The sequence below is a fragment of the Centroberyx gerrardi genome, chromosome 10 (genome assembly GCF_048128805.1).
Source record: "Centroberyx gerrardi isolate f3 chromosome 10, fCenGer3.hap1.cur.20231027, whole genome shotgun sequence".
In the NCBI taxonomy this organism is placed as follows: Eukaryota; Metazoa; Chordata; class Actinopteri; order Beryciformes; family Berycidae; genus Centroberyx; species Centroberyx gerrardi.
In genome coordinates, this window is record NC_136006.1 from 29,231,835 (window position 1) to 29,255,734 (window position 23,900).

The window sequence follows — 23,900 nt, forward strand, 5'->3', positions numbered from 1 at the left end:
CGCCTTTCAGAATATCGTGAGAATGCGAGCGACCACTGGGAGAGAGATTTAATTATGTTTTCATTTATTCCAATTGCACTTCGTGGAAGGCTTGTTCTTAGTCTCTCCAGCTCGCACCGCAGGACTGCATCTCCCTCCACGCTCAGCCGTTTTTTTTCTGTTCCCGTTGGCCGGAGTCGAGCTCGCCCACCAAGGCTCGCTGTGACATTTAGAAGCTTCCAAAATGCATTTGTTTGTTTATACGCTGAACCAAAATCAGCTGTTGTCCAATTCAAAGTTTGGTAGGGCATTCACAAACACAGAAGATGTATTATTGCCTCTATTTGAAGATTATGATTCACATCTCTCAGGGTTACGGAGGAATTTCCAAATATCAACAGTGAACGCGCGCCAGGAAATGTGGCAATATTTATCAGCAAAGAGAAAAAGGCAGTGGAACAATTGAACGCAAAGAGCGATTTAGACATCGACAAAGTTATTTTTGTTGTCATTATGGATTTGCCTGGTTTTTCCAGGGCCGTTTATGTTGTGTTGACTTCACTCTCATCTTTGAAGAAGCGTAGAGAATCACAGATAATTAACAACTTCTCCCTCAAACTAAAATCCATCTCTGTCCCCTTCTGCCGGCCCCTATGGCATCCAAATGCCTATCTGATCTGAGGGGGCTAAATTTAGACAACTGATAGGGGCCAATGTCAATGTTTTTGCCTTCAAACTATCCCCCTTGCGAGAGCTTTGATTAACTGCCTGGAAAGCGATAAGGATCGTTATAGCGATATGTGGGGCACGCCTGACGCAGACGAGCGCATAAGGCAAGCTGAATTCTGCTTTGTGTGTTTTGTGCCGGTGCCCAGCCCGCGACCGGTGACAGTCATTTGCAAGCCGATAAAAAGAGCCCAGACAGACAAGAATAGGGCGCTGTGTTGAATGTAAATTCGTTATCTCCCCCACCCGAACACACACCGTGTCATGAATAGCGTATAATCACTGTTTGTTTTTTCGTAGGGATCCTCTATCTCGCTTCGTTCTTCTTAGCAGCTCTCGGCCGCACCGGCAGTTTTTATACAACAGCAGAATTCAAACCTCATTATTCCAGCCAAAGCCGTTTCCCTTCCCTGAAATGCCTAGATTACACCCTTGTCTGATATGGAAAAAAAGTGAGGATCTTTCCTTCCCCTCAGGTCATGGAAGTAATGGGGACATTAATCAAGTGACTGACAGGAGGATGGACCTATGGCCTGTGTGACCCAGCTGATTGGCTGTTATTTGCCGCTTGCACCGCCTTTTCCTGCACATCTGCGTGAGAACAGAGATCTGTGTACAGGATCTGCTGGAACTAAATGCTTTCAAATCAAGATAATATTCCCCTATGCATTGCTGGCATGCTTTATACTCTCTCTCTCTCTGGCAGGCGTCCAACCCCATGACTACAGCATTTCCTTCACTCTCCTTACTTTTGACTCCCATTTTTACGCTCTCTTTCAATTGGACTTCCCCACACAAAGTCGTCTATTTGTAACTTTCCTTTCAGTTGATCTCTCTGCCGACGTGTGTGTGGCCAGCATACATTCCCTTTCAACATGTTCTCTCCTCTGTTCTGGTTTGACCAGTCTGTGCCGTGTGATTGCACATACAGTCAAATCCTTCTTATCTCGGCCTCAGACTTCTGTGGTGGAGGATCTGCTCAACAGCATTTTAACTCAATAGAATTTCATATACTGTAATGTTAGTTGTAGTGTAGAATAATGTTCAGCTATAGAGTCACATAGCCACCATTAGCATTCAAAATATTGAACACAAAAATCCTCAAGTCCAGTTTATAAAATAAAAGAAAATCCACCATTGGATTCTATCAAACTGTGATATATAATTAGTCCAATGTTCAGTGTATTTCAGGAGTTATTTTGTGATGGAGTGTTATAATTCACTTTTTTGGTGAACTCACTTTCCCTCAACCTGCCTCGTCTACTTCTACTTTCCTACATTTCCCAGAATGCCTTTTGACAACCTCTAGAGAACTTGGATTTTTCCTTTAAGGTCTGGAAAGCGTATGGAATTCTGAAATTGAAAACCTGTAAGAACCCTGTGAGAAACGTACAACTGCAAATTACACTGTGCAGATGCTTTCAGTATGTGTTTGCATACATATTTCATATGTATGTATATGTATATATGTATATGACCAGTTGCCACATTTCACTTATTCAAATATTTCACTGATTCAAGCTCTATAGCTAAAAGGATAATAAGGGTTTGCTAGAGCCTAAGTTGTAATGTTTTCCTGAACTGTCAGAGCAGATTGTGTGTAGAATAACTACACACCCTCGTAGGTCTTTGGATTTCACTTAATTATCCGATGCTGAAAAGATGTCAAATCCTTTAAAGGCTGCCCCGTTCCCTGAATGACAAGGATGTTTGCCTGGAGTGAATCTGACATCAAAAGCTTGTTCTACATTTCTCCAATCCCATAATGGCCTGTTTTCTGACACAGGAAGCCACAGTTTGATGGTGGAAGGGCCTCACTCGGTGTCGAATTTCAAAAGCACCCTGACTTGAAAAACAGCCATATTGGAGAGGGCCTGTAGGATGGCAAAATGTTTGCCTTTTTGATCTTCCCAAATAGATATGCTATCAAATATCAGTTCATAAATCTAACCTCTGTTTTCTCTGTTTGTTTTCATCAGCAGAACTGCCGTCAGGGTATAGGAACAAATCTAGCCAACAATAATGAGCTTTCTACTTAACTTGAAACACCTGGATTAAAACAGAACAGCAAATATTAATCAGACTCAAACAATACTGGCATCTGTGGATGGATTTTTATGCTAAGTAAATATATACTGTAATAACTTGGATGGGGATCAGTGCTCTCCCTTTGACACTTTTGATAGAATCAACAAATCATGTGTGCTTACACAAGGGTGGTGTCAAGTTGGTGGTTCACCCTGTAGACACTGTAAGCCTTGACTTTGAATAGTTTATGTCTACAAATGCACCTTGGAGGTTTTTTCTTTTTACAATTTATTAACAAAGTTATTAGGTGGGGTCTGAATATTCGGTCGATCTTTCATTCGTTTGTTCATTTGTAACGCTTAGTTTTTTTCCGTGTGTAGCGTATAGGGTAATTACGGTATGCACTGTTTAGGCAGGTAGAGCCCAGGGGGGGCAGTCAAGAGATCCTGCGGGTGGGCGAGAGGTGTGGCAAAGTGGGCCAAAAATTCAGCTCTGTGTCAGGCACGTGTGAGAATATGAACACGTGCGTGCGACGCCATCTTTGACACAGCGCACGGGCATCGGGAGTGGGGGGGTGGGGGTGGGGGTGTGTAGCTCTGTCAAGTGCAATGCACCCAGTCAAAGCGGAGGGTAATGTCTGGAATGAACAAGCACTTTACCCCCGGTATCCCTTCATCTAGTTGCGGCATGTTTTCAGTCATGCCAACACATGAACCGAGCAGGAAATGAACACCTTTTACTTTGAGTCACACTGCGGTTTGAGTCACATCTGTCAAAGACCCCCTGAAACCCACATTCTCTGAAACGTGAAGCTTTAGTAATAATTTAATCTTTGAGATACAATTTATTGTTCATATAGGTATTATAGTAATCATTGATGTCTCTTTAAGAAACTCCCTATCCTCGTGCATTTGGTTACTTTTAGACAAAAACTGTAATTTTACGATGATTACAACAAATTAACGTCAGTGGATTGCAGCAACAGTTTTCTTTCCGCATCTTAAGGCTATCACATTGTCATTACTTTGCAACAGTTGTTCAGATTTTACTCCTGTATTAGGTAACACTGACTTGTGGATTCAGTGGAATTGTGACTAAGGATGAATAAGGATGAATAACTGTTACTGGAAACACTGTACACTATATTACTGTTCTGTGCCCACCAGATGTACGATATAGAATCTATAGTGTTAAGAAAACAGTAGAAACACTGATTAGAAAGCTATGCATAATTGATTCAGGAATGTAGGTAAATGGCAAAAATCATCTCCTGTTAGAGAATAGCAAAACAGATATTTATTTATATGAAAATGTCACAGATAATTACTTTAAGTTTTAAGATGTGACTGTTTATCATTCAACAGCATCGACAGGATTGTTGTGTGGATCTCAATAATCTGGATCACAGACACTTTTTTTTAATTTTGATCATGTGAGGCCGCACAAAATAGTGTGCAGTAAAGACAGTCCAGCCAGCTGTCTGGCTAAGTCTAGCGTTGATTGTGTTAACTATTGATCCTGTGCCAAAAGACAGGTTTTCTCATTGCTGCAGGACTGATCTGGCAGCCTGCACACCCACACCCACACACACACACCACACACACACACACAAACACACACACACAAACACACACACTCAAACACACTCTATCCTCCCGCATGGGTCCCTAGGGCTTTTGTAAGCAATACCGACAAGAGCGCTTCCCTTATCTGAACAGCCGCTACAGGAAAATCCCAGGATGTGGCCTCTCCCAGCCTGTCCGTCCAGTCCAGTCACGCAAGCTCTTTAGGGGGAAGGGGCCCCTGAACAACCCCCCCCCCCCGCCCACACACACACACATACACACACACACCCACCGCTTGGCAAGAGCTCACACAGCACTTATACAAACACTCAGACCTGGACAGTCCAACGTACATACACACACAAACACATGCAGCACACAAGTGTGAATGTGCGGTCGTATTAACACACAAAGCCATGCATGTCGTGTTGGCAGATGCTGGCTCATGTGTAATATACACATACATACTCATACATACATACGCACACGTTTACCCTTACGGTGCAACAATGTGCAGTAAGCTCAGGCAAACAATGCTGACATCAACACAACAAAGCATCAGACGACAGACAAAATCTAAATCTATATTAGACATAAACACACACACACACTAACACACACACACACACACACACAAAATAAATGCGTGCTGCGTCAGCCAAACGTAGACCCTCTCTCACTCAGAAACACACAGCACATGCAAATTCAAGTCCAAACCTGGACAATCCACCACATTTTTTTTTTTCCTCCGCTCAATGTTCGCGTGAGTAAGTGGGCCCCTCTGCAGCCCTCTGTTTGTTTTCATTCTAGTTTTCTTTCCCAGTGGTGAATTGTGCATTGTGTTCTTTCTTCCCCCGTCTCTTTCCGTTGTTAACTGCTAAACGTTTTATTGCGCTGTTCTGTGCAGTGTTGCTTAGCGTGCAGTTACAGTTCTCCTGGGCTGCTACAGTACTGGACTTGGCCAGGACTTGACAGCCAGACTAGAGAGGTCAGAAGGGGAGGAGGGGGGAGGGAGGGGGGAGGGGGGGGGGGGGGGGGGGTGCAGACAGAGACACACACATACGTACAAGCATACCCCCTTCACGGAGCAGGCAAAATGGGGTTATGGGGTCAGGGAAAGGGATGTTAAGACATCCTCTTCAGCGCCGCTGTCTTTAGTAGGGCCAGGAGATGTGGCCAAAATACCAGTACTAGTAATATTTCTCTTATTAGTGCTGGTTTGACAACATTTGACGGTATTTGCCATATTATTTCCAATACAAATTACACTACAATAGGGCATCTGGATAGACCAATGTTGATACTCAACTTCCTATCAAGTGACTTTAATGAGTCGGTAAAAAGTGTGGTGAGTTTCAGATGATACTCACAGTTGTGTGAAAAGAGGCCTATTGATATTCAATGACTGGGCTAAGGTTGATCTTAGGGTTGGGGTTAATGTTAGAAATAGGGTCAGGGTTAGGTTTAGGGTTGGGTATAGGTTTAGAAATGGGGCCAGGTTGAGGGTTACGTAGTCTGTAGAGATGCACCAAATAAGCACACTTTGTTGAACATCTACAATGTGTCACCCATTAGTTGATTATCAACATCGGACATCCAAATAAACTGTTACAGATTTTTTCTATAACAAAATTGTCACCATGTGACAGTTTTCCAACATGCTTTGTGCTACACTGAGCACTAGACACCCCCTACACCAATGGCATCAGGGTGTGGCTAATTCAAAAAAGGGATTTGGCACCTGAGGCATTTAACCAGATCCTCTCCACCAGAATTTAATTTGGGCAAATGGTATGAATTCATGGCATCTCAATTCGGGGGCATAGGATGCTCCTCTCTGTTCCAACTCCAATTTGTGATTTAGGCTGATACTAACATTCTTGCCTTGTGCAGCTTTAAATTAGACTGTCTATTTCTCTCATTTTGAAAAAATAATATATCAAGTTTGGTGTGTTTCCTTCAAAAAGCCAGATGTGTCAACTATAAGGCTCTGCTCAGATAGGTAAGATTATTTCTATAACCCTTAATCACAGTTACAGTCTCAAAGGGCTTCAGAACAACCACATTATAAAATAATAAATGAAAAAGACACCCCCCTTCCCCCACCGTAGACCCTCAATGAGAACAAGGAAAACCACAAACATCTCATTAGGGGAAAAAATGGAAGAAACCTTGGGAAGGGCTACACAGTCTACACAGTCTGACCGTCCTTCCACGGTCAGACATGCAAAGGGTGCTGAGAGAGATAAAAACAAAGATTAAATGTTGATAACAAGATGGAACATTAACCAAATACTCAGAATAAACAGAACAAGAACGCTTGGGTGAATGTCCAGTTCTGGCACGGGACATCAGCGCCAACTCAGTCACCATTTTAGTCGTCAAGGTCATGATAAGAACGACAACAACTACCACAGGCTGATACTGCCCAGCCACAGCCGCAGCCTGAAACAGAATGGAGACGCACCCAAACACGCAGCAGACGAACTCAGTTGCTTATTCCCGCCCACACAAACAGACACAACCAACATGAATGAACAGGTACACACAGACCAGGAAACAGGACACACAAAACTAAATTAAATTCCCATCGGCAGGGACCTGAACCGGTGCCAAGTAGAGTCTAACCTTACTGTATGAAGAGACTGAGTCACTCCCAGTAATTGTGCAAAGCTAAGTGATGATCCTCTCATATATTATTACACTAAAGAATTCGTAGATCCCCAACACCACAACAAAACAAGACTGATGACAGTACTCCACAATGCCAATTTCTCTCTCACTCTCTCTCTCTCTCTCTCTCTTTCTCTCTCTCTCTCTCTCTCTCTCTCTCTCAATGTTGTCTAAAGCTACAGCTGTGCAGGTCAGAGCCTGCTTTTCTACTGATGATGCACCATCGTTCAGACATGAGGGGGAACAAAAGTTCCATTCTTCTATGAGGATTTACTCTCTTTGAACTTGCGGAGAGATTGGGTGGGCTCAGGTGGGCAGTGTGCGTGTCACATGGCTGTGGGTTACACTTGGAGGCATTACTATCTATGTAGAGCCACCTAGTGGGGACAGGAATTATCAGTGTGATGAAATCTTGTGCCTGGGGGCAAGACACATGATTTCCTCTTTAGCTTTTTTGCTTTTACTGAAACTTTCTTTAGAATTCTGAGTAGACAGAGAATTCTGAGAATGCTGAGTACATCTAGAGCATGTAGCTTCTTCAAACATGTTCAACCACAAACAAAGTAAGCAAAATTAGGGGTGCTGAGTTTTCATCTGCTACAACAAAAGCATAACTCTCCCAAATTGGAAAGGCAATCTAACCACATCATGCCATGGTGGGCCGCCCAGAGAACAATGCTTAACAGTGAGGGTGGTTTCCGCAATCTACCGCCTTGCTGTGCGGGGACCGAGAAACTTTGACTCTACCAATGGGGTGCTTCATTCACGTTGGCAAAAGAGGCCAAAGTTCTGGCAAAGCCAAAACAAACAGTGGAGCTGAATGCCAGTTGTCGGGCTTGGCACAGGCTGCCTTTCATTCTCTAGAAATGCCAAACATTGTGTAGCAATAACAAAGTTATGCACTCCCTGACTCCACTGGAGTTTTGGTGTGCCATTAACAACATAAGTACCAGGATCTCAGCTGCTTCACTGATGGAAAAAAAATAAATAAATAAAAAGCTTTCCTTTATACAACAGATACCTTGCCAGAGGTAGTCTTGTGCAATCCTCTAACTGGAAGTGGTTGTCTAAACAGGCTTTGTTCTCTTGTTAGCAGGCTATGACACTGAGTGGCTCAGGTAAAGACTAGTGGCGTCCTGTCACTCTGAGTTCCTAAAATCCCTTGTCTCGGGGCCTCAGAGGGGCCCCAACAGCACAGATGAAGGGGGGATCATTGTTTCAAGGGGGAGCCACAGCAGACAAGCCCTAAACATGCTGCTTGACAAGTTGAAGTTAGAGTTAGTGTCTGGAAAAGTTATCTAAAGGAGATGTAATCAGTGGAAGGGTCCTAAAGTGTCCTAATTATCTTAACAGATTCCACTGAATACATATCACCCTTAGAGAATTGGCATGTTGTGTGTATCCTAGTCTTCAAAGTACCAAGGCATGTAACACGTAAAGTCAAGTTCTCAGCCATCAAAGAAGTGAAAGAAGTTTCTTCTTTCACTTCTTTGATAATGAATAAAGAAGAATGAATAAAGAAGCAAGCTAGATCACTCTGGAGCATCTAAAAAAGACCAAATGGCAAGAGTTGCGGCTGATGTCTTGTGACATTTTATCCCAAGTAAACCATGTCAGTGAGTCAGTCTCCATTCCATGAACTATGTTGCATACACAGTCCCAGTCTTGAACCTGGGAACCTGCTTTCCATTACACAACTGTTGCAAAAACAAACTGTTTTATATGGCCTCCTTAACAGAACATATTTTAGAAGATTTTAACCTAGAATAATGCTGTAACACTTAATTATTGATTTCAGTGGAATTGAAATAATACCAAATATGAGACATTATTGTTTATAATGTCAGAATTTGGTTTGATGGAATGACATTTAACATTATTGTTTTGCCAGTAGCATGTCAGAAAAGTGGTGATGCTCACAAATATAAGCATCCTCTTCACAGTTATGCCAAGACTGTACAGTCAAAATAATTTGATCTGATGCGGTGATGCCATTATGTAATTTCTTTTAAGTACTTCATGATGGCAGGCCTATTTTCCGTGAGCAAGCTGCAATAAAACCATGGGCTTTTTTTGTTCCTTTCCAACATTGCACAGTTTATAAAACTTATTACAAAATGTACATCATTAATATTACAAAGAAAGGCATCCTTCAGGCTCTGATCCCCATCTGTTTCCACTAAGCTCAAACATGGCAGGTTAACATGTTCAACACAAAACAGGACGTTTTTAAGCACCATTACAGACTAAACAAGTATAGCCAACACGCTCTTGTGCTGCTGCAGATGTGTGCAAATGATATCCAACATGAAGTCACGGAGAGGCAGGCAGAAAAAAAAACGATTTTCTGTTCTGATCGTGATGGATGGAATTTCTTCTCAGTGCAGTGATTTTGATTTCAGTTGGTGTCAGGGCTTCAAACCAGTGGCACGAGAGCAGTGGTCTCTCATGACGTCATCATCCACATGCCACTCATGTATCCACACTTGTATCCACACCCTGTTTGGCCTTCATTACAAGGGAAGGAATGAAGACATGAAGGCAGTGGAACAGAGGACAGAAATCAATGACAGAGAGGGATAAGGGTTTTCCTGTGGGATCACATTAAAGGATATCTAGTAAGTTTGTGCCAATCGTATATGTTCCCCTCCTTTCCATTATTCCTGGTTTGTCTGCACACAGTCAGCATAGTTGGAGATATCAGGGCAAATTTTCCTCCATTTGCTGCCATTCATTATTATACAGTATGAAAAACAACCTCCACAGAGCGAGATAATCCATCACAGTAAACATGAAGGCTTCATTTCAACTTCACACTCTTCACACATCCTGTCAATCAGCTGACACCCACAGGAAGAAATGGAAGTCTCCTCCAGGAAATAATCCTTCAAAAACATGTTACAAACTTTATTGTCACATCCATGTCTTTTTCTTTAGGACAGTACTTCATGTCAAGCTACGTTTGACACTGTAAAACCTACAAAAATGAGTAAATGCTAAAAATCTAATTTCATACAGCATGTATTGCAAAATGAGTGGGGGAATGTAAACTAGATGTAGACAGTAGTAAATGGGCCATAAATCTTCTCCTGTAACTCTATCTTACATTGCATTTTAGACAATTAGCTGATGCTCTTGACCAGAGCAACTTCCAATGAGTGCAACAGTACAATATGCGTCAATTCCTAGATCACCAAAAATTACAAGAAACCAAAAGTAAGGAGTGCAAAGGTCCAGGTCTTAGGAAAGGAAGAGAGGTAGAATAACAGCTAAGGAGAGAGGGATTTCTTTAGAGAAAGTAGAGGAGGGATGAGAGGGCTGAGTGAGACAGAGAGAGAGAGAGAGAGAGAGAGAGAGAGAGAAGGTTGGGTGAAGGACAGAATGACTGGCAGCCAATGTAGAAAAATAAGTGATGAAGATGGTTGTGGAGGCAGTAGGTATGTTGATGAAATCCACCCCCAAAATGAACCCAACTTGGGGTTCAGTGCATAAACTCAGAGGGTGCGAGAGTCCAAAAACCTCCCAGACTTGTGTGCATATTGCTTTCAGGTTCGTGTGCTAATGTGTCCTTGTGCCCCCCCTCTCCATCCCTTTCCCTTCTTTTACCTCTGCTGCCCCCTTCATCCCCAATTTTTTCCCTTTTCTGCAGCAACCATTAAGAAAAGCAGTGTCATGTTTCCCAGAGGGAATGGGCTGAACGGGAATGGGACGAACTCCGCAGGCTTCACTGAAGGGGACCTACTGCTCCAGGTACTAAAGAACACTCAAGGGTGAGGGGGCTTATGGGGGAAAACTCAACTCGAACTCAAACATTACTTTTGAATGGGTCTTTGTAATACTGTAATATCCCTGTTACTTCCCATGTAAAGCGACTTTCTATTCACATTGACTCAAACGCGGTGTGTGCATGATAGGCTTGAGCGATATCCAAAATTTAATATTGCGATACTGTCCCGCCAAAATATTGCGATATACGATATTATCAAATGTCAAGGTTATAATAATTATTATTATTATTAACAGCCTAGAAATGTGATCTTACTATTCAAGCATTGGAGGAAACAATGGCCATGATTATTTTTGTTTTTTTAATATCCTACCACTAGTAGATTATAGGTTTAAATTGTTCGATATCATGTGAAATATCATGATATTTCGTGGATATCGCAATATTCAATAATATCGAATAGCGGCCCAATGCTAGCGCATGAGGTGTGCCTTGATTTGCCTATCAAATATTAAATAATAAAAAATATCAAATACTAAATAAATCATACCTATTTGTTGTATTTTTTCACTTTCCAACAGAAGGAAACTGAGGGAGGCACAGAAGAGAGGGTTATGGCAGGTTTCAGTCCCAGGCCAACAGGTTCATGTGGGTCCAGAGACTGGGGTTCTAGGGTGTGATCACACCTTCAGTTTGTTTTCTTTGGTCCGAGCCATAGTGGAAAAGTTTACTTTACTTAATTGCATTTTTGTATTTGGTTAATTTGGTTCACACTGCCACTTGCGAGCGAACCACGGCTTGAAAGCAAAAGTCAAATCGACATTGGAAAAAATTAGGGTCAGAGATTTCTGTTTTGTCCCAGTCCCTGTAACTTTAGTTAATCGTGAAGGACTTGTCTGCGCTCTTTGCTGTGATTTACTTTCTCTGACGTTCATACCAGTTAAGAACACATGAAGAAATAGCTGAATATGAGCATCAGTCCAGATGTAACTGCTGGCTATCAGACGTCAACATCCATCTCCTTATACCCATAAACCCTTGCGTTTTGGGGTTGTTTCCAATATATTCCTGTGACTTGGTAGGGTTTAGATGTCGTGTGTAACTTAATATTCTGCATAGAAAGGGATATTGATGGTAGTGTGTGATGTAAAGTAGTGTTGTTGGTAACAAAGGTGCAGTGATAGCAGTGTAGTGGACTTGGGTCTGCTGAGTCTGGGCAAAGAGGGGGGTGCTAATTCAACGAAACATCGGTGAAGGAAGGTGCCCACTTCATAACCCCAATGACTTGCCTACACTCACTCACCCTGAAGCTAGAGTAGGTAGCTGGTGAATGTCGCTGCCTGTCTTATGGTGCTGTAGATTTATGACGGTGTAGCCTGATGTTTTCTATAGTACTCATTGGTATGGTAGTATACAGGGCTTAAAGACCTCCGGCCAGGTGCCGGATTTCCGGCATATGGACGTTTTAGATTCACAAACTATTTTCAAAAAAAAAAAAAAAAACTCACTCCACGTGGGTTTTTGTTTTTGATGCGTTTTATCCAATCATATTCAACGAAGCAAAGCAATATTTTACATTCACCAATGGAATGCGAGCAAGTTTTTTTTTTATCCAATGAACAGCAAGCTACTTTCTATCACAATGTAGCACCGATTCCGTAGTGTAGCACAGCTGAAATATGGAAACAAAGTTTATGAAAGCTGATGAAGATACACGCGTCACTGAGACAGGAGTAAAAAACAAACGGCGATAGGTATGGATTGAATAAACGGGTGGAGACGGGAAACCGTTTGACACTTGGTGCGACAAATGAAGGGAACCGGGTGTTTGTTCTGCACTGTGTGCTCAACCAGCAGAAAGAAAGTGCTCTTTCCACATGAGGTAAATCCCAGACACAACGCCGCTGTGCGCGCACTCCGATATCTGACCACACCGGGAGCGACAGTTAGCTGTCGCTCCAGCAGCAATGTCATCTGTCTTAACAATTTACAATCGCCATTCAGTATAAAAATGTGGCATTGCTTTGGCTGTTCAGCTCCCCAGGGGTCACCTGGTAAGAAAAAAATAATTGATGTGGAAATCCATACGGGCACCGATTGGTAAACCGCGCACGGCTCCATGCGCACGGAATAGTAAACCGTACGCATGGATTAGAAAACCGTGCCCTCGAATTAGTAATCAGTGCGCACGGAGTCCTAAACCATGCCTGCGGATTAGTAGACCGTGCACACGGATTTGTAATATGTATATTGATAACGTCAAACAGGGACACCACAGCGGCCCACAGAGTTGCATATAAAATTTAATTAACATGCTTTTTCTACAAGCATGATTTATAGGGAGTAAATAGGTTTCATATTGTCACCAAAACACTTAGACCTACTGATGTGATTAATCAATGGTTATGGTTCACATATGGTCTAGGTGCCTAATGGCTATTACAGCTCACTATATGTATGCCAAGCTGTGTATAATGGTTATGGCTCACTGTACTAAAAGTCCCTCTTTGATGTTATCAACGTAGATATTACAAATCTGTGCGCATGGTTTACTAATCCGTGGGCACGGTTTAGGAGTAAATAGTAATAAATGGTGCAATGGTGCAATGGCGCACCCCCCCCCCCCCCCACCCCCACCCCCAATCAGTCATGAAGATTTCAGGCTCAGAAATGTAGTATATCATTCTGTTAAACGCTGAGTTGGGCCTCTATAGGAATGCTGACCTTGGATTATGGCACAAGGGATATTAACATCATATCCTGTGTATTGATAAATGCTAAGGTTAAATATCCACTGTGGGCCCTAGCATTTTAAATATTAACAGCTCTCTGAAATTTTCCCATCCAGTTTTAAGCATGCAGTGTTTCAACCCCTACTTAAGAAATCTAACTTGGACCCCACAAATTTAAATACTTTTAGACCTGTTTCTAAACTCCCTTTTTATCTAAAGTTGTAGAGAAATGTATTTTCTCTCACCTGATGTCTTAATAACCTCACCCATAGCACTGTGACTGCTCTCCTGAAGGTCACAAATTGCTTACTGAAACAATTCTCAGATTTAAAATTGTTTGTTCTTGTTTTATTATTGACTTCTTTATTATTGACTACTATTGTCCTGTTTTTATGTGCTGTTTTTATATGTTGTCATTTTTTGGCTGTGACCAGCAGCTGTCAGTCGGTCAGTCAGATGCTCCCAAAAAAATTGAAAAACTCTACTGCACATGTGCCAATGTGGCATATAAAGACTCTATGAGCCTGGCTACTGCATTACTAAGTTAAGCTCAGGTGGTAAAGCATAGATAAGCCAAAGATTCCGGGCTCTAATTCCAAGCGAGTCAATTTAGTGCCAAGCTGGTCACAGCGTATCGCAAATTACATGTTTGTTTTGTCTGTAAAGTGCTCGGTAAACTCAAAGCTGCTATACAAATAAAGATTATTGTTATTACCAGTGGAGTGCTTGGTGTGAATGCGGCCTTACACATTACACCATCACTGAGCACTTTTGAGGAAAAAGTCACACAGGCTGATCGACCCTCAGATGGCCTCAGGCTAGTAGGTGTGTAGATGAACAGTCAGACCTTGTTTGTTTGTGCGCTAATCTGGTGGCTAGAGCTAATCCGGGCCTATCCGTTTAGCAGGAAGTTATGACAGGTGAGACAGTTTGTCCCGGTGCCACTTGCCAAGGCCAAACCTAGGCTCACCGAGCGCCCCGCACCATGTTTACTCACGCTCATGTGTCAGGTACATTTTCACACTTCGAAAAGACCGGCGTGTTTGGGTTTCCTCTCACACGGCCAAGCCTTTTGTGATCATCATGCAATACCTGTGAGAAGCAGCAGTTGACGGCAGCATCTTGGTTGCAGGATTTATACTCGGTGAATGTAATGTAATGCAAAACTCTGAAAAACTGGAAAGCAGGTCAAAGACACAAGATATACTAATCCAGCTGGTTGTTGTCTTATAATGAGATTATTGCACATGGTGTGTGTGTGTGTGTATGTGTGTGTGCTTAGAGTGTTTTTGTGTGTGTCTGTCACAGTTGCAGTGTATTTGTGCATGTGTCCACAGTGTGTTCATGTCTACTTGGTCTGTGTATGTCAGTATCATGCTTATGCACATGCTGCCACATATGTTCATACCTCTATGAGTGCCTCTGACTGTAAATCCTACCATCTATTCCCCATCCAGGCGCTAAGTGGATTTGTGATGGTGGTCACTGCAGAGGGATCGGTGTTCTATGCCTCTCCTACAGTCCAAGACTACCTGGGCTTCCATCAGGTAAGAGGCTGGCATCCTAGCCCGTCTTGAATTCCACCTCGTCGACACATAAGTAGATCTCTTTGTAGGCTGAAGCCATTTTTGCTGCTTCTCCACTGGCGTGTCTCACGGCATCACAAAAAAACCCAAATTATGTTCCGTCATTTAGATTGATGAGAGCATTCGAATTCAGGAAATGGATTACCATGCAGTGGAGTGGCAGTAAATTCCTGCATTAGGTGGATGAAACAGGCTTTTGTTGAATTCTACGTTCTAGATGGTTTAGTTCCTTTGAGAAATAACCCTCTTGGACTAAAAGCCAAGGGCAACATTTGTTGTTAATCAGCGCAAACAGGGCCCCCGAAGAGCATAGCCCAGCGCAAAACTTGGGATGCGTCCAATTTTTCATTTATCATCAAAGAAGTGCGTTTGCGGCTCAACCACCTGTTACCTAACCAAAATAGGCAGGCGTTGAAGGAAATGTCTTGTAGAAAATTTGCAGTTGCGCTTGCTTCTCCTTCGGTAATTACAGCAGGAGCATATCCTAATCAAAGCTTTTTTTTCTATAGACAAAGGGAGATTTCATTGTTTATTCACAGGGATAGTCCACCGTGAATATTAGAATCCGCTGTACCGTAGCACATGTGGTTCCCATTATCTATACTTTCTTTCATTATCTCTACTGCATCTATACTGGTTCGCAAAGCCCATAAAAAAGCGATGTCAGGGCTTAGGCTTTCATCTTCTCTCACTGTTGCTGTAATGTACACTGTAGAGCCAGTGATCTGCAAAACAGGAACTTGTCTTTTGAAGAAACAAAAAAAAAACATAAGTACCCAGCAAATTCCCCAAGTTAGGATTTAGCTCAGTGTCTGCACCACTCACTGTACGTTTGTGGTCCCTTGTATCTAAAAGGATCAAGCAAAGGGTGTATGTTATGAAACCATCGTCATGGGTTCCTCCCCATCTCATGAGTAAAACATTGACCAGACATCACTGTTAAACAACCTTTAAACTTTTGCAGCTAAAACTAACTCACAAACTCTCTGAGACAAATCAGAACAGCTTTGAGTAACTTTGTAATATGTTACTCTAAGCTATGATTCTGTGAATATACAATGAAATATCTTCCTATTTAATGCATTTTGACAGGAAGTAAAGGATTGAGTTTCATCTGAAAAATGTGTGTGTGGCAAAGTGATGTTTATTTAACGGTTCCAATAGCCAGTCCACTGAGGTACTGACCACAAGCCACATAATACCTCTTGTTGAGCTGTGAAAATGAGCTGTGGTGAGTCTCACTTCTCCGTACCAAGAAACCAGAAGACTACAGTAGCAACCAGACTCTGGCCAGCCAAGGACCGACTCTAGGCTTGTGGCTAGAGGGTTTTTTTGTTTAATAGCACACATGCTCTTTCAAGAATTCATAAACGGAACTGGCTTTCTTTTCTTCCTCTGCGGTGGGCGCACACCAAGATGCTTTTTTATCAGACGGATATAGTGGTATGTGTTCATTTCACGATTTCCACGCGAATGACCCTTTGATGAAGCATTGTCAAGGGGGCTTACCGTGTTCTCCTCTCCCTACAGTCAGATGTGGTCCACCAGAGTGTGTATGAGCTCATCCACACTGACGACAGGGCCTTGTTCAGACAGCAGCTCCACTTTGCTCTCAACCCCACACCCTTTAGCACGGATCAAGGAGAAGATGGTAAGTAACGTAGAGGAGAGCGAGAACTCTCTCTTGCACAGGGAAGAGTGCGCCATATCACCAAAATGACCAAATCAGAAAGCCATGCTATTCACCAACCATGCACAATGAGTGGAAAGCTGCCTAATAGTGCTGGTCAACAAAATAAAGCCTCATTGCATTGCATATGTAAATTATATGTTTAATCATATAAGTTTGCCCACAATATTTATTTGTCACTTTTTAAGCAAGTGCGCTTACATTAGTCCAATCCATGTATCTCTGACTTGGCTAAAGGTCTCTGATGTATAATATTTGTTATAATTATAATATCCATGTTCTCAGTCTTCCAAAGTGGCGGTGAGACAGTGAAGTACAACCCTGAGCAGCTTCCCCCAGAGAACTCCTCCTTCCTGGAGAGGAGCTTTGTGTGTCGCTTCCGCTGCCTCCTGGACAACTCCTCTGGCTTCCTGGTTGGTATACATTATAAAGTACATGTAGCATTTTAACAGCAATAAATTATTATCACATTCATTTTGAGACATTAGTATAATTACCGTAATCAAGGGAGGCTATCGCTGAGAAGCCTGTCAGCCTCTACAACACTAACAATACCACGGGCGTGAGATAGAGGCTACAGTTCAACTATCATCTCATTTGTTTACAGTAATTATACCAAGGTATCACAATTAAGTTAACAATAATATATTGATATATATTAAAATCATTTGTCTAATTGTTTTTCCCCCAACCAGGCCATGAAATTCCACGGGCGACTGAAGTACCTGCACGGCCAAAGCATTTTGAGTGATGACGGGACGTGCATCCAGCCCCAGCTGGCTCTGTTCACCATTGCTACGCCGGTCCAGCCTCCGTCCATTTTGGAGATCAGGAGTAAAACGCTCATCTTTCAAACCAAGCACAAGCTGGACTTCACTCCCATAGGCATCGACACCAGGTGAAGAACCACAATAGCCGGTCATGATAAAGAGGGATTGTCCGCATAAAAGGCTGATTCATGCAAAATTCTTTTTAATCCATAGCAAAGTACTCCAGCGCAGAAAGGTGGAGAAAAAAAAACAGCACACAAACTGAAAGAGACAAATATTTTAGCCAAAGTAGGACTGGAGAGGCAGCAATGAGCGCTTAGCATCAAAGATGGAGACAAAATAAAAAAACAAGAATTTCACGATTTATCACTTTAACATTTTTTACGACATGAGAAATGTGGCAAAGTGCACTAGTTTTTCTCTGTTGACCAATCAAATAGTCTTAGTAAAATTGAAATTGAAATTGAAATTGACATTGTATGAAAAATTCTTTGCTTAGGTATACATGATATGGTTTCTTCAATTTGATGTGTAATTTTTGCTATCCAACTATATGGGCACATCCAGGGTCTGAAATCATCACCTACCAGGCGCCAAGTCTCTCTTGTCTTTGGTGGATAGATCAGTCAGTAAACGTTTTAAGACAATAACGTTTGTAGGCCTGGGTTATAGTCTTTGGTCTTTGCCAATTATGAAACTTTGACACTGCTGAGCTTCAAAATACTTTGTTGCAATTTGAATTTTGTTGCACTTCATAATGAATTAAATACTTGGGCCGCTATATGAATGAGCAAGTTTTAAATTAACACACAGTACATGATTTTATACATGAATTGGCATTGAAAATTGGAGGCATATTTTTTGGAAAAATGTTTATTGATTATTTCAGCTAGTGGAAATTTTTCTTGACAGGTAATGTTTTGTTTTTTTGTTCACCAGCCCTTGGCAGGTGAGCCAAAAAATTAATTTCAGACACTGTGCTTTGCAACACACATTTCTAAATCCTAGACCTCAAAATGCCATCTGTTGGCAACTTCTAACAAGTTAGGATACCTCTCAAGCTTGCCTAAATTACCATGGAGATATGAGCACTTTCATAATCACATGCATTTAGTTTTAAAATGGATTAATTTGTGTCACTAATAGAATTTTCAGGCAGTTTTGACCAGTGTCATATTCTCATACGCTACTGAAAACTCATTTTATATTGACCAAAGATCTTTGTAATGTTCCTCCAGAGGTTGATGTTTGCTAACTGAAGTTTATATCAACAACACAAACGTCTCTTTTGTCTTTCTGCAGGGGGAAGGTTGTTCTGGGCTATTCGGAGATTGAGCTGTGTATGAGAGGCTCCGGCTACCAGTTCATCCACGCAGCTGATATGATGTACTGCGCCGACAACCACATCCGCAGTATGTTGACACTTTCACCTCTGTTGTCACAATACATGTTAATATTATAGGATACTTGGTAGGGATGTAATGATACATTCAGCTAACGGTTCAGTTTGACACATGATACTGGGTTCATGGTTCGATATCATGATATTTTGAGCCAAATCTGAAATGAAATGAAGACAATTATGACTGAACAAATGCCTTTTTATTTCTGATGGAAAGCAAAAAACAAACCAAACAGGGTGACTACAAGTTTCTGTAACTTAAATTTAAAACATTTTCAGACCTTTTTAATGCCAGATCAATTAAAATTTAAGACCAATTTCATCCCCAAATAAGCTTAAAGAGTAAACAAACAACAAATCAACACCCAATAAAGTTACATCTGAGCAACCAAGACCATTTCTCACTAGAAAAGTAGTGCAAAGAGAACCAGTTCTGCTTTTATAACCTCTGAAACCATATTTAAGACTGAAACACAACATTTAACCATATAGCGACTGGAGTTTTTCACTGTGATCTTGTTACACATGGTGTGGTGTGTTGTGAGTGTCACCTGTAAGGCAAAGCTGTCTTACAGTACTTTCAGACAGTCTTTGTCTTGTCAGTTGACAGCAGACTGAAAACTTGATGGAGCATCCTAACTTTCAGTTAGTCCATCTTGTCTCTTGCGTCTACACTGTAATGACTTCAGCTGTGATCACTGGAAGTGTGATGACCCAAGCTAAATCTTGCTAGCAATGCAAAAGAGGAAAGACTGTTCTGAATGTCACTTCTCAGCTGAAATCACAAACATATTTTCAGCTTTGTATCATGAAATTTCATGTTCCTTCTCCTATGTTAAAAGTTGTTTTCAGTTAACAGATTACTGTATAGATTACAGTGCGGAAACCTTTTTTTATCACAGTGTATGGTGGAGAAATAAATAACAGGCTAAAATTTAAGATGTCAAGGTTTCCTTTAAGAATTGTTGTTCAAAGAGACATTTACTGCTGCTACATCAATAGCCTCTGACTGTGTGTGTGTGTGTGTGTGTGTGTGTGTTTTCTTTTTATCACAGTGATAAAAACAGGAGAGAGCGGTCTGACTGCGTTCAGGCTCTTGACTAAGTCGCAGGGCTGGGTGTGGGTGCAGTCCAACGCCAAGCTGGTCTACAAAGGAGGAAGACCTGACTTCATCATCGCACGTCAGAGACCTTTAGTGTGAGTGTGTGATCCCTTGATTACTTTACTATCAAGCTCAGTCAGCTTCCTGGTCTGTCACTGTTGGCTATAATTTAATGTGCCCTCTATTTGGCTCCTTTCAGCAACGCTGAGGGTGAGGACCATCTGCGCCAAAGGAGACTGCAGCTTCCCTTCAGTTTTGCCACAGGAGAGGCTCTCCTCTACGAGCAGGGTCCCACGCTGGATCTCACGCAGTTTCAGTCCAGCAGCAGCTTCAACAAGGGACAGGAGGACGTGGACCCCGATTCTCTGCTGGGATGCTTCCTGAGGCAGGACGAGACGATCTACACCCAGGCGGTGGAGACCCCGCTACCCGTGGATCAGGTGTTCATGGATAGCCGGGCCCTGGTCAACGTCCCCAGTGACCCGTGGCAGGCCATCGGGTCTAGCGTCAACCCAGATGGCCCAGTTGTAGTGAAGGAGGAGGCCGAACAGTCGGTGGTGGCTATGATCGACACCCTGGAGAAGATGGCGCAAGATGGTGACTTGTGTGCGGCGCTGCAGAGTCTGGAGGTTGATGCTGCAGAGCTGATGGAGTGGGAAAATGCCCTCAAGAGACTAAGTCAGGACGATCAACAGAGCAATACCAGGTCTGAGCTGGACAGCCTCCTCACTAATGACATATTTGCCTACGTGGATACTGTTTTGTTCAAGAAGAGCGGTGAGGCTAATCTAAATGCCAGCCAGCCCACCTGCCTTGCAGCAGTCAACAATAATCAAGGAGAGCCGTTCGGTCAGGAGGCGCAGCCCTCAGCCGCAGGACTGTGTGAGCCACAGTTGTTTCAGAGGCCGAGTGCCAACCACACTCACTCTCCAGTGAATGGTCTCTGTGCTCGGCAGCAGGGTACAAACAACGGACCAGTGAGTGTAGGGCAAAGCTTGGCAGAGCCTGCTCAAATATTCAGCACCCAGAAACTCTCCCATTATGGTCCCCTGTTCCCTCAGACTGACACCAGCCTCTCCTCCCTTCAGCAGCTGCAGCTTCAGGACATTTTCAGCCCGTCGATAGAGCTCCCAGAGCTCACTCTCCCTGTTACCTCAGGTAATAACGGCTCAGTCCCATTTGACTCATGTGGGCAAGCATCCATCAGCCACATGGGGATTCCTGGCCAGACGCAGTCAAACCAACTAAAGCAGTGTCCTCGTAACAGCATGCAAGCTCCTTCAATGGCAGCAAATGGACAGCTGCTGCAGAGTTCTGTTCAGCAACCAAACAGTGTAGCACCCAGTGTAATGGACAATTTGCCGTCCCTGATTCCTTGCAATGACTTTTCCTCCCCCACTGAATCTACCACACATAGTGTTCCCATTCCCTTTCCCACAGGCTGCTTGCAAGGAAACACCCCATTTCAAACGCACAATAACCACAGAGTTCAGCAGTGGCAGCAGAACCAGCAGCAGAAGCTGCCCACCGCTAGCATCATGCAGAATGGATACAAGGCGATGCCCGCCTGCCACAGCCAACCCTCATCGAGCCAAAGATTCCCTCCTGCTGGCCTTTGGCCACAGAGTATCAACGGACTGAACCACACTCAACAGGGAGGACTGGCAGATGGCCAGCCGGCTCCTCCCAGCAGCTGCATGTTTGACAAGCGCTCGCTCCCTCTATCTAATGGCAGCGGCCTCGCTCCCTCTGGCTCTTCATGCCAGAGGGGGAATGACGCCCCTCTGGATCAGAGTCCTCCTCAAGGTTCCTGTTATTACCAGTGGGGCCGAAGTGAGCCTGTGGTGGGCACGTCGGCCATCATCCAGGAGAACACTAGCATCAGTCCCCCATCTCACCCCCTCCAGCCCAACATGTCCTCCCCACAGGACATACTGGCCATGCAGCACTACCTGGAACGCAGCGAACAGACACAGGTAACCCTGTTCCCCTTCCCTTGTATGCAACATTAAGTCTGTGCTTTGTGATTTAACTTTGTATCCTCACCGTTTTTTGTTTTTTTTCAACAGAATCCAAGCCTCCCCGCTGAAAGCAATGGATTGCTTGCTGTAGCTCCTCTTGGTGATGTAAATATGTACTTTTCCGAGCAGACCCAAACCAATTGTTGCAACTTCTAAAGATGCAGCAAATCCTGTCCCTGAGAGGGAGGAACGGAGAGCAAGAGAAGGACGAAACGCATGATTAGCCTGTATCAGCGCTTATCCACAGACTTATATGCTTATCCTGATGTAACTATCATCATATTTTTATATTGCTTCGTCTCATATATTATTATGTCTAATCTATACTGTATAAAAGCAGTAGCCTGTCAGTCTTGAGTGATAATGAAGTATAAAGCCACAAGTGCATTTACCAGGATGGAGCTTGAGCCAGCTAGAGACACTGGTGGAGTTCCAAATTACCAAAGGAATACGCTTTCATGAGGGAATCCAGACATCTTCACTTCCACGTTTTCAGCCAGGAACATTCACATTTCCCAGATTTAAATGCATTAAATGCATGAAGAGAACAGAATCTTTTCGAAGAAAACGATTGCATGTAATAATTTCATTCCAAAATGAAATGTCCACCATTTGGAAAAATTCAAAGTACAACTCACTGTGGAGTATTACCGGAAGTAATCAGACCCAGTTGTGTTTACAAGTTGGTGTCATTGTTGCAGATGAAATTATCTGTATTTTTTAAATATTGATTTTTTTTTCCGGAAAAATATATACATAGCATTTTGGAATGAAACCCTTAAATAGGATTCATATCAATGTATAAATATAATTTGTAATTCTCTGTTTGTATTATTTGTATTTGATATGTTCCAGGAAAAAGACTCTGAATAAGGCTTGCTTTGGTTCAAATAATTGTATCCTCAAATATGTACAGAATGCAATACCATGTGACATGTGTTTATCTATGTAAGCTACATTGCAATTTAACAATTTTATAAGTAGCATATAGAGAATATTTAGCAATTAGGGATGCAGCGATCTCCCAAATACTAAAATCTGAGACCAACAATTAACATGTCGCAAATCAAAACAAAGCAACTTGAAGCAAAGTAGATCTCCAATGAAGAAGAAACAAATCTGGTATCGCTGATTATAAATTCTCAGCATCACCCAATCCATATTGGTATTGTGCATTCCTAATGGCGATAGTATTCCTCCTGTTTGTTTTCCTATGACGCCTTCATATTTTCTAAATAGTTATTTGGTATTATACACACACTCTGAGCCATATACAAACCTATAACTCTACACGTTTGCTTGTGCTTTTCTCGCTTGTAAAACAGCTGAAAAGTGTCCAAATATGTGAGACTCAGTAGACCGGCGGCCTTGACACTTAGAGATTGTCTGGAGAAAGAGGGGAAGGGCCTGAGCAGACGACCCAGATAGAGGAATCAATCAATAAGAACGCATCGTTGATTCCCGTCACTGGCCATATTTGGCGGGTCTCTCTGTATGAGGGTGAAGAAGACACAACTCCCCTTTGTTTTCTGTCCCACAGATCAATATGGCCTCCTTTCCCTTGACCTGCTTGCACATTGTGCTCGATTACGGACGGCAAACAAAACGCCTTCGATGTTTGATAGAGAAATTGTCACAACTGTGCCTTCGATACACCTAGCCACTAAATCCTGAGCGAAACACTTATTATTCGTGCCATGTCATATTTTTTCGTTTTACGCTCCTTTATCTGCTACAGCTGCCATATTCTATGCTTTGTAAACACTTTTTTCCACAGCTATACAGTTTAGTATAGTCCACTTGTATTTAGCCAAGTAGAGATAGAATCTATACCATATGTTGCAAACCACCCTTTGCCAACTGTTTAATTCTTTTTCATAATAAATATATGTGCAATGA

General features: G+C 42.6%; 1 protein-coding gene across 1 annotated transcript in view; it reads left to right on the plus strand.

Annotated features, from left to right (window-relative positions):
• LOC139924442 (aryl hydrocarbon receptor-like) overlaps positions 1-23,900 on the plus strand; it is a 37,507-nt gene extending 13,607 nt beyond the window's left edge. Inside the window, exons 3-11 of the mRNA XM_071915455.2 lie at positions 10,621-10,721; positions 14,888-14,977; positions 16,547-16,667; positions 16,992-17,119; positions 17,402-17,604; positions 18,779-18,888; positions 19,934-20,075; positions 20,180-21,956; positions 22,050-23,900. Of these exons, the coding sequence (XP_071771556.1) occupies positions 10,621-10,721; positions 14,888-14,977; positions 16,547-16,667; positions 16,992-17,119; positions 17,402-17,604; positions 18,779-18,888; positions 19,934-20,075; positions 20,180-21,956; positions 22,050-22,157 (2,780 nt within the window). The 3' untranslated portion in view covers positions 22,158-23,900. The remainder of the gene's footprint in view (positions 1-10,620; positions 10,722-14,887; positions 14,978-16,546; positions 16,668-16,991; positions 17,120-17,401; positions 17,605-18,778; positions 18,889-19,933; positions 20,076-20,179; positions 21,957-22,049) is intronic.